This window comes from Vulpes vulpes, chromosome 13 (genome assembly GCF_048418805.1).
Source record: "Vulpes vulpes isolate BD-2025 chromosome 13, VulVul3, whole genome shotgun sequence".
Lineage (NCBI taxonomy): Eukaryota > Metazoa > Chordata > Mammalia > Carnivora > Canidae > Vulpes > Vulpes vulpes.
Window position 1 is genome coordinate 14,442,621 of NC_132792.1, and position 16,622 is coordinate 14,459,242.

Here is a 16,622-nt window from a genome sequence, read left to right on the forward strand (position 1 = left end):
ATTTGCTCTCGTCCTTAATTGTTTTCTCTGGTTCAATTTCTTAGAAGTAGAATTGCCAGGTCAAAGAGGGCTTGTTTTTAAAGGCTTTTCTGGTTAGACGCTGCCAAATTCTCCTCCAGAAAAGTACTAGGTGACACTCCTCCCAGCAGTGAATGAATGTGCCAGTTTCCTTGCATGGCCAGGTTATTAACTTTTAATCAAATGAAGGCCCAGGAAAAATAGGAGATATTTCCCTGGGGATAAAGTGTTTCTCCTCTTTGCTTATAAGCAACAAAAGCTCCGGAGAACCTGGAGAGCGAGCCCAGGAGGCAACAGCACGCGTGCCAACAGCGCCCTCTGCTGGTTCTCCCTGGTGGAGACTGGTGAGCGGCCGGAGATGGGGGTGCCCAGGTGCTCTAACTCCTGAGAATGGCTGCAGGTGCCAGGTGCTAAAGGGCAGCATTTTACCAAGACTCCCGGCTGCTTCTGCCCAGCTTCAGGTGGCCTTTAGCTCTTGCTCACATTTTCTTACAGCAGTGTCTCACAGCTGGGATTTTGCTTCCCAGGGAACACTTCCTACTGTCTTAGAGACATGTCTCGATGTCATAAATTCGGGGTATGTGTGTGTGTGTTTTGGGGGGTGCTACTGATTTGTGGAAAGTCAAGGCCAGGGATGCTGCTGAATACCCTACAATGCACAGGATTCCCCCCACCCCCCAACAAAGAATCATCTGGCCTGCATGTCAGTAGTATCCAGGTCGAGAAACTGGAGAAGCAGGAGAGAGACACCTGGGTGACTCGGTTGGTTAAACGTCTGTCTTTGGCTCAGGTCATGATCTCAGCATCCTGAGATCGAGCCTGTTGCTCAGTGGGGAGTCTGCTTCTCCTTCTCCCTCTCAAATAAATAAATCTTAAAAAAAAAAAAAGCGCAAAACAAAAAGAGGAGCGAGAGAATTGTTCTAGAAGGCTTCTCTTGGGCAGCCCCGGTGGCTCAGTGGTTTAGCGCCACCTTCAGCTGAGGGCCTGGTCCTGGAGACCCAGGATTGAGTCCCACATTGGGCTCCCTGCATGGAGCCTGCTTCTCCCTCTGCCTGTATCTCTGCCTCTCTCTCTCTGTGTCTGTGTCTATTATGAATAAATAAATAAAATTTAAAAAAAAATAGAAGGCTTCTTTTTTTCAGACTAAAATAGGATTAAATTTAATATTTAATTTTAGGATTATTAATATTTAAATTTAATATTTTAATAAGTTTAATATTACTATTATCACTAATTCTGTTGTTGTTCTGGAAACCTGTTTTGCACAATGAAGTGGAAAATAAGAGGAACTGAAATAGCACATTGGCGTTTCTAGAAGAGTGGGCAGAGGGAGAGACACGAACCATGATAACATCACCAGTTAATAAGGGAGGGCATTTTTTCCCCCTGTTAACTCAGCTAAACCTGCCATAAAGGCCTTGTCTGTGAAAATTAGTGCTTTATTTAACACTCCTCCCACCCCCCCTCATTTCATGAATCCCAGTATTTTCATGTTCATAATTGCACTTTCCAGTGTTTGATGCTGAATTCCCATCTGTGGTTGTAATCTCCCCTGCGCCCAACTAAAGGCTGATTCAGGCATTGTTTCTAGGAGGGGAACTTAACGAGGGTGTCTAAAGGGAGCAGTATGACAAGGATTTCGGGGAAAAATCAAACTGAATCACACCTTAAATTCTCATTGTTGAGTCTGAGGACCTCCTTCACTGGTGTGACCCGAACGCTTTAGAAATAACACTCCCTGATTTCATTCTGCTTTGGCCTTGCTTGTCTCTATTACTTGTGTTTTAGAATATGTATCTTGAAACAGCTAGAGTGGCCTTATTAGCTGTTCTAAATAACGCTAAGGGGATTATTTTGCCAGAAGTGGAAAGCAAAACGAAACAGGACAATACAACGGCTTTTTCCTTAAATATCAAATACTCTATTTGTCAGACTTCAGGTCATGATCTGTTAGTGGGTTGTGAAATCCATTTTGGGGTCATAGTCGGCATTTAAAGAAAATCAGAATAAGAAATATTACTGGGTGTTGTACATAGTATAAAAGGTCCCTTTCATTGTGGTGATTGTAGAAAAACATGTCACCATAGAATTACGCGTGCACACACATGTATGTGTGCACACACACGTGGCGAGAGGCAGTGGCTTAGGTGTCACCCCATGGTGAAATCTGGCCTGTTTGGGGATGATTTCATTTTCTTTTCAAGATTTTATTGATTCCCACTTGTCTTCTGTCCTCAGCTTTGCCTGTGTTTCTCTTGCAGGTGGAACCCGGGAGATTGGCTCTGCCCTGACCAGGATGTGCATGAGGCACAGAAGCATAGAGGCCAAGCTCAGGCAGTTTTCGAGGTGAGGAGTGCCTCCTGCCCTGATCTCACAGGCCCTCTCTGGTTTCCGGTGAAGGGGCCACTGACTTGCCCCAGGCATCAGCTGTTTCCCCGTAGCTTTGAAATGCCCACAGCCCATCACGCTGCTCACTCACCAACAGGTGTTTGTGGGTCGTCTGCTGCGTGCCAGGCTCTGGTCCATGTGCTGAGGATGCAGGGAACAACCTGATGGCCTGGGTCCCTTCCCTCGGGGAGCCTGCACCCCACTTTGAGATCTGCTTTGTGCTCCTGTGTCTTTCTCCTCACCATCTGCCAGTGTGAGAGCAATGCATCCACCCTATGCAGAAGCCTCTGGAAGGAGAGCTGCAGGACTGGGGGGTGGGCACACCCGGACCATGTGGGTCCTCTCCGCTCACCGTGGAGGATGTTGGTAGTGATGAAGCCCTCCATGCTGCCAGCCTCTTGTCTATCTTACCAGCATCCAGAATGGGCAGACCCGGCAGCGGTTGGCATGGGGATCTGGAGTCCCCAGTGTTCCAGTAAGGGGGGGACATTCTTCCCAGCAGATTGGCCTGTTCTGCTGTATGGATAGCAAGTTGTGTGGGAGGGGCTGTCTCAGTGAAATACCTCTGACCTTCGTGGCCGGGCCACCATGGGAGGTGGTGGATCGTGATGGAAGGTGCCTGGTGTTGGAGGCAGGCGGGCCTGGGTTTGAACCTGGGCTGGCCCCTCAGGCACTATAATCTCAGCTGCTGTAAAATGGGGTTCTTGTGAAAATTAGTGGAATATCCATGTATCTCTAGCATAAAGCGCCTGCGTAGTGGGTGATGAAATCTGCCTTCCTTCCCTCCTGCTCGCTCTCAGGTGGTGCTCCCGGACCATGCAGCACCCTGTCTCACACTTGCCATCCGGGTTTATTTGCAAGCCGGTCTTGCAGTTACCCCACCCCATTTTAGTGATAGAGGGAGACACCAGTTCAACAGCAGTGCTTATTGAGTACCTGTTGTATGCCAGGCACGGTCTTAGGGTATGTGGGGAGTAGCAGTGACTGCGGCCGTGCCCTGCTCTCACGGGGCTTGTGCTGTAGACACTGCATACACCTCACACAGCCTCAGAGGGCGGTCAAGGCCACAGGTGGAATCCTGGGATATGAGATAGGTGCCTGCCGTTCCATCCTGGGCGGCTCGGGAGCCAGTCTGTTCAGAGGGGAGATTTGAACAGAGACCTGGAAGAAACAAGGGAGTGAGCTGTGTTGATGGCTGGAGGGAGTGTGTGTGAGGGAGGAAACTCCCAAGTAGACCCTTGTTGAGGAAAGGAGGGAATTGTACCAAGAACTGAAGATTTTCCGGAGGCCCATGATCAAAAGTAGCGTGAGAAAACCTTCAGCGAGTAATTCTCACTAGTGCAATTTGAGCAACTTACGGGCACTTGCTCATTTTTCTACAACATCTCTGTAATGTAAGAATGCATCCATTTTCCTTCTATTACACAGACATAAACCCTGGTGGGGGGGGTCCATGCCTTGCCCGGTTCCTCTGTGTGGGGAGCTGCTTGGGGACAGTGTGCAACATGAGGAGATGTACCTGGGCCGGGGGTGGGGTGGGGAGGAGCGGGTGCCTTCCCCACTCTGACCCAGAAGCTGGCTGCTTGCCTCTTCCTCCTCTGGGCTGTCCACAATTAGTCTACATTCATGACTTCTAGTCCTGAATGTGCATCAGAATCACACAGCTCATTTTTAAAAAATAGTAATGCTGAGGTCCCACCCTGCAGGTTTTTGTCAGGCATTAGGTCTGGGATGAAGCCCTGGTGTCGTTACCTTTTTAAAGCTCTTTAGGTGCTGCTGCTGTTTTTTTTTTTTTTTTTTTTTTAATTTATTTATTTGAGAGAGAGAAAGCAGAGTGTGTATGCTCAAGAGAGAGCATGAGCAGGGGTGAGGGGCAGAGGGAGAGAGAAGCAGGCTCTCCGCTGAGCAAGGAGCCTGATGCAGGACTTGATGCCAGGACCCCGAGATCATGACCTGAGCTGAAGGCAGATGCTTAACTGACCGAACCACCCAGGCTCCCCTTTCCACGTGCTTCTGTTGTGCAGCCAGAGGGTGACCCCACTGGACTGCGACCATGCTTGTGAACACAAGTTAGAATATAAGCAGGGGAGACGGGAAGAGGGCTCACTCCAACTTGTCAGGTTAGCGGCTCCTAAAAGTCACTGAAGAGCATCCTGAGAATGACGTTTTTACAAAATAGGGGGATTTGGATGTGAACGTGAACTTAGTGCTCAGTCTGCTACCTTGTGTGGCATCAAGTTCTCATGACATAGGTAGTTTGGACTACCAGGTATAAACCTTGACAACAGAATGTATCTGTTTAATTTCTCCTTTTCTTTCTTTTTCTGGTAAAAGTGCTTTAATCGATTGTCTGATAAATCCACTTCAAGAACAGATGGAAGAATGGAAGAAAGTGGCCAACCAGCTGGATAAAGACCACGCAAAAGGTACAGGGGCAAGTTGTCCGCTGCATGGTGGAGTGCTCCGAGGAGAGCTGCGGATGTTGCTGGCTGCTGCCCGGTGCCTCTGCTGGTGTCCCCCTCAGGGCCCCCTCTGTTCCCACTTCTCCTGGAGGCCTTTCGGTGTTAGAGGATAGGGAGTCCAAAGTGATCAGATTGCAGGACTCAGGAAAACCTCCCACGGCGGCCAACGGCCCCATCTCTCTATGGTATTGTGATCTGGTGAATTAAACGTGAATGGTAACAACAGGCTTCAGTGCCAAACATTCATTTGTAAGGCACATTTTGAAAGCCAAACTATTAATGACAGGAGCTAACCTTGGGTCTCCTGCCCAGAAAACTACCACCCTCTTCCGATGTGCTTCAGCAAAAGTGTGTCCGCACCTCATGGGCCAGGCAGACACAGCTCCCGGGTTGGTTCTCCTGGAACCACAGGGTGGGCTGCCGGCAGCCTGGAAGGGGCAGGAGACGTTCCTCTGGGGGTCATATGCCCTGGAGTGAGTGCTGGGGAGGAGAGGCATCCGGGGAGATATGAGGGGAGGAAGCCAGGATGAGGGGTGGCTAACAGCGGATCCCCTCAGAGCATGTGACCATGTGACCGAGGGCTCTGAGTGGCGACACGGGGCTGGTGGGAAGGAAGCGTCCGGGAAGGCTGCAAGGGAACTGGTCTGAGTTGGAAATTATTTGAATGGGAGAGAAGTATCAGAAGCAGCTGTCCTTTCAGAAACTGGATGTTTCCGGGTGACGGAGGTGCCAGTGACAGAAATGGGAAGTCCAGGAGCAGGTGTATGCTAGTGGGGGAAGAGGATGTATTTGTTGGGGAGGATTGGGCCACCCCTCATGGGGTCCAGCGCCAGCCTTGGCCAGGGTGTGACAGTAAGACTAAGTCAGCTGGACCTTTCCACGCCATCCCATCTCTCACGTTGGGCTCTCGGGTGCTCTTTGCCGAACTGTAACATCTGGCCAGTGTCTTGCCACGTGGGTTCTTTTTCGAGCAAAGCACTGCTAATTTGGGCCCTCGGGAAAGCAAATCCTATTTTTCAGTTTCCTGATACATGGGCCGAGAAATTGTGGATTTTTCACTTTTTAGCAAAATATCCCCAAATGACGTCTTTCTTCACAGCTGACATAAGCAGATATAGTCAGGAGAAGACCAAGGTGGGTTTTGTGGTCTCTCCTGTTCGTAACCCCTTTGCTCTAAAATGTCAGCACAAGATTATGGTCATAGGGGATTCTGATGAAGCTATTTATCGTATGTCATAGTTTCTGCTCTCTGTGATGAGAGGAATGGTTGTTCCTGAAATGTTTTCCCATTGAGCAAGGTGGTAACATTATTCAATATTCTGTTCTCTCTCGTAGAATATAAAAAGGCTCGCCAAGAGATAAAAAAGAAGTCCTCGGATACCCTGAAGCTGCAGAAGAAAGCGAAAAAAGGTAACACTACAAATTCTGCCCTTCATAGTGTTACTTTGGGGAAAGGAGCACGTGCTATGGTTTGTCTTTGGAGCCGAAAGCATCCGATTCAGACTTCCTTGCATGTGACGGCCCTGGAGAGCAGGATCACATAGACTCCGTCTGAATTCAAGTTCTCACGTGCAGAGTATCTGTTAATTTGAGGTCCTTGCAAAGTTGTGCTTGACTTGTTCCCTCCCCCAACCTTTGTCTCCAAAATTTGACAGTTTCCATGCCTATTGTGCGTTGTAATGAAACCTATAAATTTCTTGGAAGCCTTGGGGATAACGCATAAAAGCCTTCATGCAAATGTCCTCTAGTAATTACTATAGAAATTATGTCCTTTTCTCCTCCATCTTTCACAGCCTATAATCTCTGAAACCCTTTATTAAGCCTTGTGAGAATGTGAGAGGTGGCTGCAGTGGGAGTGTGTGCTGTATAGAGGGATTTTTCCTGGTATTGGTGAGGGCAGGGGCTCCCTGGGGAAAACCAGAGACTGGTGCAGTGTGGCCCTTCCCAGCTCCCAGGTTCCTGTCGTCCACAGACTGGCCCACTGTCAGATCGGCGATCCAGCTCCGCTCTTCCAGCATGGACTGGGAGTGTGCAGGGAAAAATCTAGCTACATCCACGTTGCAAGCATTGTGACCTTTTACTAAACCCTAAAATCTAGGGACTCGAACTCAAGGTGACATTCTTTCCAGAGTATTATTCTTGATACCAGCCTTTTGAATTTGTTGTCTCAACAACTGACAAAGTGATTTGTTTTTTCCCATGAGGCCTCTCTGTGTTGAATGTGTTGGTTTGGGACAATTTTTAGGTAGAAAGCCCCAAAGCCAAATTTCCTCTTTTCCTAAACAGGTGGTTCTTACTGGAATTAGAGGGAAGTATAAGTATATTCAGAGAGGTGGAGTAGTTTGGTGGAAAGGGGCAAGGACAGGACAAAGTTTTTAAGCTCTGACATTTCTCAAAAATGTCCTCGCAGTTCTTGTAAAAACTGTAAAACTGTATCACAGTAAAGGCGGGAGAACTTTCACCCGTCATTGGATTTTCTGTTAGTATCAGCCTCACTTGTTCATGTTGGATGTGTTTTCTTGGTCTTGATATTTTGAGTGTGTATTCTCTCTCACTGGAGCACCTGGGAGCTAGCATTGGATGACTACCAGGGTTTATGGCCAGTGACATTTTAGTGACTCTAGAGAGAAATGCTTATGCAAATCAGATGGCCATCGCTTCCATCGAATGGGGTCCCCTGGAAGAGCTGGCTGGTGAAAATTTGAAACTGATTTCCATGTCGTTGACAGCTTGGCAGCTTTGAGATGAAAGGGATTTGGAAGGAAGGTCCAGGGAAGATACTTAGAGCTTGGGAAAGGTTTGGAAGTTTGGTGAAAAGGATGAGGGAAGAAAAAAATAGCTGTTTTCCCTTAGCTGTTCCAGAGTTCTCTTTTCCAGAGATCTCAAGCTCTTGGCTACAGTGATAATTCTTTTATCTGAATTCTGCATGGAGGCTGAAACAGTCCTCATCTCATCTGTCACTCAAAGTCCCTGGCATTGTCCAATTAGCAGAATTTGGACCCACAGGGAGAGCCTGATGGGTTGATTGCAGTGCTACACAAAAGGAAGTTGCTGGCAATTAGACTTGCCCAAGCATTGGCCCAGGCTGCCTAGAGAGGATAATGAGTTCCCCATCAAGGCACCCAATAGAGTCAGGATGCCTAGCTTGCTGGACTGTGTAACATGAAGAGATGCTTCCAGTCCCAGGACTCTGTATAATTGGCGATTGGTTGTGAGGCTTTGTGGGGCACTGGGACCTGAAGGCAGAGAATGTGACCAGGGGTTTCTGCAGCATTCTCTCTCACTTCTAGGCACATAGCTCATGGTTTCAGGTACCATGTCCTTCCAGGCAAGGTGGCCATGGTGGTGTAGTTATGTCTACAGGCCAAGTCAGGTCAGTAGCTTGGAATGTTCCAGGTGATTTCCTAGTTACTCCAAACTACAACCAGAAAGCAGTTTTTCCTTTCCTTTACAAAAATATTTTTTCTAAAATATAGAAGTGCATTTTTTTTTTGACCCAAGTGTACACATTTGTGTATTTCTGGGGTGAATGGAACTTTCTAGAAGGTACCAGAGTCATCATCCTGACTGTTTATAATGGAGTGCTCTCCTAGAAGATGGATAGCCTGAGAATGGAGAAGGAATGCTACAAGTTAAGGGCCAGCAGAAATCTGGTTACTTGAGGCTTCCAGTTGTTTGGGGTCTGGTTACCTGACGTGTCCCTTTCTGCCAGAACTCTCAAGGCATCTGCGTCACCTCCCTCAAGTGGTGGCTTCCTGGACTCTTGCCTTCAAAGCATTGGTAGTTCCTTCTGAGATTTACACTATGTGTTAACAATGGACACATGCTAAAACTGGAATGTTTTACTGTATTAACCCTTGATACTTTTGTTTTTGTCCTGATAGAACTGAGTCTGATAACCAAATAATCACTTCCCCCTTTTTTAAATCACTTCCCTTTTAACATGTATTCAGATCACCAAGTAGGTTTCTGTCGTGCCTTTTTATTTTTTATTTTATTTTTTTAAAGATTATTTATTTATTCATAAGAGACACAGAGAGAAAGACAGAGACACAGGCAGAGGGAGAAGCAGGCTCCATGCAGGGAGCCCAACATGGGACATGGGACTCGATCCCTGGTCTCCAGGATCACACCCCGGGCTGTAGGTGGTGCTAAACCACTGAGCCACCCGGGCTGTCCTGTTGTGCCTTTTTAAAAAACTGTGATCTTTGATCTAAAATCTCTTCTAGGGATCCCTGGGTGGCGCAGCAGTTTGGCGCCTGCCTTTGGCCCAGGGCGCGATCCTGGAGACCCGGGATCGAATCCCACGTCGGGCTCCCGGTGCATGGAGCCTGCTTCTCCCTCTGCCTGTGTCTCTGCCTCTCTCTCTCTCTCTGTGTGACTATCATAAATAAATAAAAATTTAAAAAAATTAAAAAAAATCACTTTAAAAAAAAATAAAATCTCTTCTAACTCTCCTTTTCAAAATTTCAAATGCTGTTGTGCATTTAAGCATGGTGATAGCACTGCCCATGACATAGGTCGACACATATGGGATGTCATTTTTGTATGTGACTCATTGACTTTAATTTTCACTCTGTAGCTATCACCGTTTGTCACATGCTTCATTTGGCTCTCTTTTTTTTTCTATAATAGAGTGGTAATTTGTAATTTAAAGGTATTAAAATATTACCATTAGAAAAAAAAAACGTTTTTTGGAGGGTTTGGTTAGATTTTTATCTCCAAACCATCTAAAAACAACTTGGCATCTGCTCCGGCTATGGGTGAGTGTACCTGTTCTTGTGGAAGGCAGGTTTGCCGAACACCCACCAGGAGTAAACAGTGGGCAGATGTTGGGGGCTACCGAGATGATACCTGCCCTCTGAGAAGTTCCAGGCTGATGCCTAGGGTTAGGGACACAGGCAGAGCCAGCCTTATTGACGGGCGATGGGGAGAAGACACAGGAGGTGGGAAGATAGTGATGTGGTTGGTGTGGAGCTGACCCAATCGCCCGAGCTCTAGAAGGCATCTGATGACGTCAGCTCATGGCCTGTGGGGTCCTGGAGCTGGCCATAACTTCACTGGGGACGTGAGCGTGGATTGGATGTGGGAAACATGTTACATTATTTGCCTGCTTTTGCCACCTTACTGTACAAAGTCAGAAGCCTTACTTCTCATTTAATTAACTCTTATATTGCTGTTCATTTAAATTTAAAAATTAATTATGGTAAAGCCTTCTGTTTCAATCTGTAACTACTAAAAGCTGATCAGGGACTTTCTTTGAGGGTGCTAAAACTGGAATGTTTTACTGTATTAATCCTTGAGCCTGACATTTCAATAACTCAGTCTATCATTTTTGACCAGAGGCTGCAAAGCGAATACTATTGACCGAATAAACAGACTCTCAGAGTTCCGGACTAACACATTCTTTGCTTTATACTAAAATTTTAACTTTTTTTTTTCTTAAAATATTCATCCCTGCTTAAATTTTGTTTCCTGGGTTTCCCTAATTACCTTTCAAGTTGTAATGAAGTATACTTGAAAGAGTTTCTTGGTAAAGCATCTTAATTGGCTTCTTTGGGGAATATATTCTTCATCTCTCTTCTTGGAAACTGTGCCGTGATCTCTAGGGGATGATGCTTTACTAACTAGGAAGGTTTCTGTTTAGATGAGAAAGGAAGTATTAGCAAGTCCGGGAAGGGAACGTGGACGTGCAGCTCTTGGTGGAGGTGGGTCTCATTGCAATGATAATAAAATGCAGTGGCAAGCCCGGACTTTTTAAGGAAGGTAAGACTGCTGCTCGAATCTCAGTTTGACTTTATTATTTTCCTTTTTGTGTCAATTGTGTGTCCTGCACTCTCACCGTGCGCCCCCCGCCAGTGGACGCTCTCGGTAAGTCTACCATCCCGACTCTCTGGTGGCTGGTCACGATGTGGTCCTTGCTGTGGGCTTTCCATGGTTGTCCAGGCCTATGCTAGTTGCCCAAGTTTTCCTGCCAGCTCAGCTCGGAACAATCAGTTGTGCCTACTTAATTTAATTTTCCATAACTTTAAAAGAAAATTATGTGTGTATGTGTGTGTTTATTAATCATTTTCTTTCTTTGGTGTTTGGCCTTTTCACGGCTTAGCCCGACATCCTGAGGGCCTTTGCATCATCATAATTCAGTATTAGACTCATGGAAAGAAGAAATACACAGTGATTTGCACAGGAAACAGCGTATTTATACATACATATATATCTGGGTATATATGTATGTGTGTATTTATATCAAATAAAATGTCTAGAACTGCACTAAATAATGCCTCAAAATAATTCCCAAATCAGATTTGCTTGTATGAAGCCAGCGAAATTTTTGACTTTGTCTCCTCAGGACCCTCTAGTTCTTTTCACAATGAATAATCCGTGGGTTTTTAAAAAGAAAAAAAATCAAAAGTATTTCTTATTTCAGCGGAGTTTGTGAAATGTTTCATTTCAAAGATATCTGATCTTCAGATTCAATAATCCCAATGATTCTTCGTGATTGAATGTTGAACTGCATTCTCTGGGTGATTTGCTTCTGGAGTCTCGTGGCTATCCTTCTGTCTCGGAAAGGTCTGTCTGTGAGGTGTCCGTGTGGTTCATCTTGCCTTGAGTGTGCCTCAGTGTTCCCTGAGAACATTTTACCCGAACAGCTCCGGAGAGGTTTTTGAATTGGAATCTGTCATCTCCAACAAACCCAAACGACCCGGGGTCTCCTGTGGCAGGTGGGGGGCCGAGATGGTCCACTGTCGTTCGCACAGGACACAGCTCTGCCTCCGCTTCCCCTGCTGGTGACGTTGGACTAGTCGTTCTCCAGCTTTATAAGCGATGATCTTTTCCAGTCCTCAGTGTTGTGATTATGAAACAGTTTGAACAATATTTCTTAGTGTACTTTTGGAAGGAAGGTAAGACAGCCACTTTGGGTTTTTTTTTTATTTTTTATTTTTTATTTTTTTGCATATTATTATGGTAACACTTATATAATAGAGAAGTCACCAGTTTAAAGGGTATGTTTCCATGGCTTGTAGCACAATCACAATGTGGTGCACCACTGTCTAATTCCAGAACATTTGTGCCACCCCGAAAAGACACCCCCTGCCTTTTGAGCAGCCACTCCCTATTCCCCCTGCCCTCAGCCCCGGACACCCACTCATCTGCTTTGTGTCTCTCTGGATTTGCCTCTTCTGGACATTTCATATAAAAGGAACCGTATGATTGGTGTCCTTTCGACGACACAGAGTTTTCCTAGAACCTTTGCTACGAGTCTGGTGTGAGTCAGTCTGTGGAGTAAACTGGGCATCTCACTCATTTTGAATGATGGGCTAAGTGGGGCTGGGGATGAGGAAAGAAACCACACAGCCCTTTGCCTCTGTAAGGTAGATCCTTCTCACCTCAGGAGAAATCTCCACAGCTTCCTCTGTGTCTGTCTCTTGCAGGATCCACGGGGCTAAGCCACAGTAACGTAATCATAGCAGTGAATTTGGGCATAAAGATAGAAGACAGTAGTATGGCTTGAAGCCCTCATTTTTTTTTTTTTTTACAACTTTTGAACCCAGACATCTATATTTTAACATTTTCACAGTAGTTAAAAAAAACAAGACTAAAAAAAACCATGCACACATATATGCGAAACTCTGCTTTGGTCTTAGTAAATACCATGAACCCCAGGTTCCCGCCTAAGCTTGGCTGGTGGCCTCCCCGTGGGAAGAGATTTACAACCCAGAATGTATTCTGCTGGGAATATACCGCCCCCCTCGAGGAATTGAGATTCTAGGGGGAGTAACCGCACTAGTTACATCTGGAGTGCTCAGCACTGTGATGAGCATGAGCAACTGGGACAGCAGTGGGCGAGGAAGAAGGCACTCAGCTGGGCTTGGCCGTGGGGAGGTGATAGTGAGGAAGGTGGAAACAGGTCAGCTGGTGGGAGATAGGGCGAGGGGTCTCCAGGGAAGGGGGACAGCGTATGCCAACACGGGGCCGTCACCACGTAGATGGGAGCGCCAGAACCATGGTAGAAGGCGACTGTGTCCCGAGGGGGCAGCCTGAGGGCAGGTGTGTGTGCCACCCCGAGTGGGCTTATCAGGAGGCTGCCAGTCTCGCCGCAGGAGGACTGTACCCATATGAGAGCCGCAGGGACTCCCCCCATGCTCAGCCTCGGCTTCCTGGCTATCCCGGCCTGCCTCCAGATGGCTCCGTGGCTGGGCCTCATTTCTGTGCAGACCCCAAACCGCACTGAACATCCCGCCCATCCTCTCCCCCGTTCTCCCGTGCCCGTGCAGTGGCGAGTCCCTTCCACCAGGAGCAGCGGTGGCTTATGTGCCCCATGGCCACATCAAGTGTATGCGCGCGTCCCTATGCACGTTTCCCCCGTATTTAAAAACCGGCAGAAACCACTCCCAGAATGCCGCCCAGACTTGCAGTCAGTCCTTCTCCCTGCCTCAGTGGTAAACACTGGATGTGTCTGGGTCTCTTCCAGCCACCCCTGCCTTTGTCTCTGGAAAAGGATAGTTCTAGAGTCTCCTTCCCCAGAGGGAGTTCCCACCTAACAATCTAGTCTGAGCTGTTAGTGGGTCGCCTGGCTTTCTTGCCCGTTATGGAGCTCAAGACCTCTTGGCTCCCTTCCTGCTGCTGAGCAGGAGAGACAACCGGCCTCTCGGAAGCTGGCCTGGCCGGCACGAGGGGACCCACATGGCTGTCAACCAGCTGTGCCCTGGGTGTGCCTCTGAGAGTCGTCAGGAATCGCCATCCCCTTAGGACCTCCTAGGCCCCTGGAGTCAGGATGGAGCTGGGAGTGGCCCACCCCGGTTGCTTCTGGCTGTCTGGGTCCTGAGACCTGGCCCTGGAACACTCTAAAGACTGTGCGGTCACCACCTCACTAACGTGTCGGCCGCCTGCAGAGCGACAGCCAAGCTCTCCGTCTTCTGTGGAGTAAACTGAGCATCTCCTTCATTTTGAACGATGGGTTAAGTAGGGTTGGGGATGGCCTGCGGTCATCTAGGTGGTGAGGGGCTGGCCTGCGGTCCAGCTGCTTCCCCGGTCTGTGCTCACACCAGCTCAAATGGTAAAAGTGTCCTTTGGGTCGGAACAGATGATTGTTCTCTGTGGAAACTAAAGCTGGAACAGTCAGGGGACAGGTGTTGGCTTCAGGCTTCAGAGGTGCTTTGGCCGTGTGTGCCTTTGCAACGTGTCTGGGGACTTGGATCCAACTGTAACTCAGCAGGGAAGGTTCTTGAGTCATGGCTTTATTCCAGGCTTGGGGGAAGTATCACAGGAGCACATGCATTTTATGATGCAGGAAATAGTTCAATGGGTACAACGGAAAAACTAGTGTGAAATGGACAGGGAAGGACTCTGTCATAATGAGTCAGCACTAGGGAGCCACGGCCTGACATATGTTCTGGCTCTCAGAACCACGGGATAGAGGATTCAGCAGCGCCGGAGAGGGAGGAGCGGCCAGTGGGTGACACAGCCGGTCCTGGGAGGCTAAGGCCAGTGCTAGTGGCCGATGGGGGGAAGGCCCAGCCAAGGGACATCCTGACTCCTTCTACCTTGATGGAAGCAGGAGTGGTGAATTTTCCTTTTTACACCTCGTGTGGCATTCAGGAAGCTGTCCCTGCCTGAAATCAGTAGAGATGTTGGAATTTAACCCAGAGAAACTCCTACAAAGGGCTGTTGCATCAGAGAAGAAATTCCTACAAAGGACTATTGCATCCCAGGCTGGGGAATTTGTTGGCCATATTTCACAGCCAGGAATTGTAAGTGAAAACAGGCCATGCAGACTGCTCCCCCAACCCTGCCCCGGAGACCCAGAGCTGCAAACCCCCTTCCTTTGCAGAGCCTCACCCCTACACAGCTCACCAGGCCTGTGACCCTGGTTGCAGATAGCTGACCCCAGGAGCTGAAATTGTGAAACGTCCCTTGAGACTGTTGTCATGGGGCAGAGCACCTGGCTTCCGTGTGGCTGCATTGAGGAGCCAAGGGAGAGGCACTTTCATGGCAGGGAGGGGGTACACAGGAGCCCAGTTACAATGACAGGAAGTTAAAGAACAGCATGCTTGAAATCCTGATTTCTTGCACAGTGTGCTTTTCACCTGCTCAGAGGCTGGTGCGGTGGATGGGGTGGGGAGGGTGGGGAGGCAGGTCTGCCTCTCTAGAGCTGCAAGCCAAACTACGGGGCTAATTGGTTCCCATCTGGTGCAGTCTCCTCATTCATAAACATCCTTGGGGAAGACTGGATAAGCCCCATGAAGCAAGCCTGGTGAGACAGGTGGGAGTGCCTCCTCTGTTAGCCCCTCTGCCCTCAGGCTGTCCCCAGGATGGCAAAGGCGTTTATGTTCTAACATCAGTTGGCTGATGCCTACAGGTGAGCCCAGTTCTGACTTGAACTACCCAGAGTTAGCATAGATCCCAGAGGCTGTCCCCACTTCACTCACTAGACACAAGGGGGTTCCCCAGGCTACCCACACTTTGGCCTGGCCAACCTCAAAGTCTGGGTTTCCTCTGGACTCACCTCAGGTGTGATAATTCATTAAAATGACTCACAGAGGGATCCCTGGGTGGCGCAGCAGTTTAGCGCCTGCCTTTGGCCCGGGGCGCGATCCTGGAGACCCGGGATCGAATCCCACGTCGGGCTCCCGGTGCATGGAGCCTGCTTCTCCCTCTGCCTGTGTCTCTGCCTCTCTCTCTCTCTGTGTGACTATCATAAATAAAAAAATTTTTAAAAAAATGACTCACAGAACTCAGGGAAGCACTGTACTTAGGATTGCTGGTTTGTTATAAAGGATCAGATGAACACCCCGGTGAAGGGATACACGGGGTGGTGGGGTCAGGGTGGGCGCAGAGCTGCTGTGCCTTTCCCAGGGGCACCACCCTTCCAGCACATCAGCATATTTCCCAGCCAGAAATTCCGGCTCCTACCCCGGCTTTGTTATGTAGGCGTGATTGATTAGGTATTGGCCATTGGTGATTGAAACTGCGCTCCCTGGAGGTCAGAGGTTGGAGTTGAAAGTTTAAGCCTCTAATCCTGTGGTTGGTCTTCCTGGCAAACATCTCCCATCCTCCTGAATCTGTCTATCCTGAGACCCACCCTCACGGTTCCCTCATTAGCATGACAAAGATACTTCTGTTATTCTGGAAATTCCAAGGGTTTTTTGAAGTACTGGGCCAGGCACTGGGGCAAAGACCAAATGTATTTAGATTTTCCGTTTTAACACAACATTCTGATTTCTTGCCGGTAAATGACATAGCAACATGAGTATGGTTCATTAGGAAGAAACTGCTGGGACATAGGGGGCAGGAGCTGGATTCTTCTTGGGGGAGCTGTTTCCCACCAAGGAGGCGCCACTCAAGCTGACTCCTAAAACTTGAGTTGAGTTTTTGTAGAGGAAGGGGCAGGTGGGATAAGAGAGGAGTGTACACTCCGGGAGGAGGCACATAGGGCAGCTGGAAGCTGGAGGTGGGTTTCCCTGATGTTTGATTGATTTAATTTGATTGGCACCTGCCAGGTGTCCTGTCGGATTAGTGTTCACGTTCTCCCCATTCTGGGGCACGTTCTCCCCATGCCAGGGAAAGATGTTGAAGAGCGTGCCATGGATCAAGACCTTACCTGGATGGGATTGATCTCACATCTTCCCTTAGGTGCAGAACTAGGCACAAATGAGCAGGGACTGCTTCACAGCCTTTTTATCACATTAAAGACTTGCCTTTCAGGACCATGAGGCCCCTGTAGGCTCATTGGCTTCTAGAAAATTATTCTGT

At 48.2% G+C, this 16,622-nt stretch overlaps 1 protein-coding gene across 15 annotated transcripts in view; it reads left to right on the plus strand.

Moving 5' to 3' along the window:
- The window catches only part of MTSS1 (MTSS I-BAR domain containing 1), a 163,339-nt gene that overhangs the window by 124,510 nt on the left and 22,207 nt on the right, over nt 1-16,622 (plus strand). For 8 of the 15 annotated variants that reach the window (XM_072733947.1, XM_025993431.2, XM_025993424.2 and 5 more), the window contains exons 4-6: nt 2,280-2,364; nt 4,741-4,832; nt 6,204-6,278. In XM_072733947.1, coding sequence (XP_072590048.1) covers nt 2,280-2,364; nt 4,741-4,832; nt 6,204-6,278 — 252 coding nt within the window. Of the gene's footprint in view, nt 1-2,279; nt 2,365-4,740; nt 4,833-6,203; nt 6,279-10,727; nt 10,740-16,622 lie in introns of all 15 variants that reach the window. The other 7 variants (XM_025993423.2, XM_025993425.2, XM_025993428.2 and 4 more) reach the window with 1 other exon arrangement.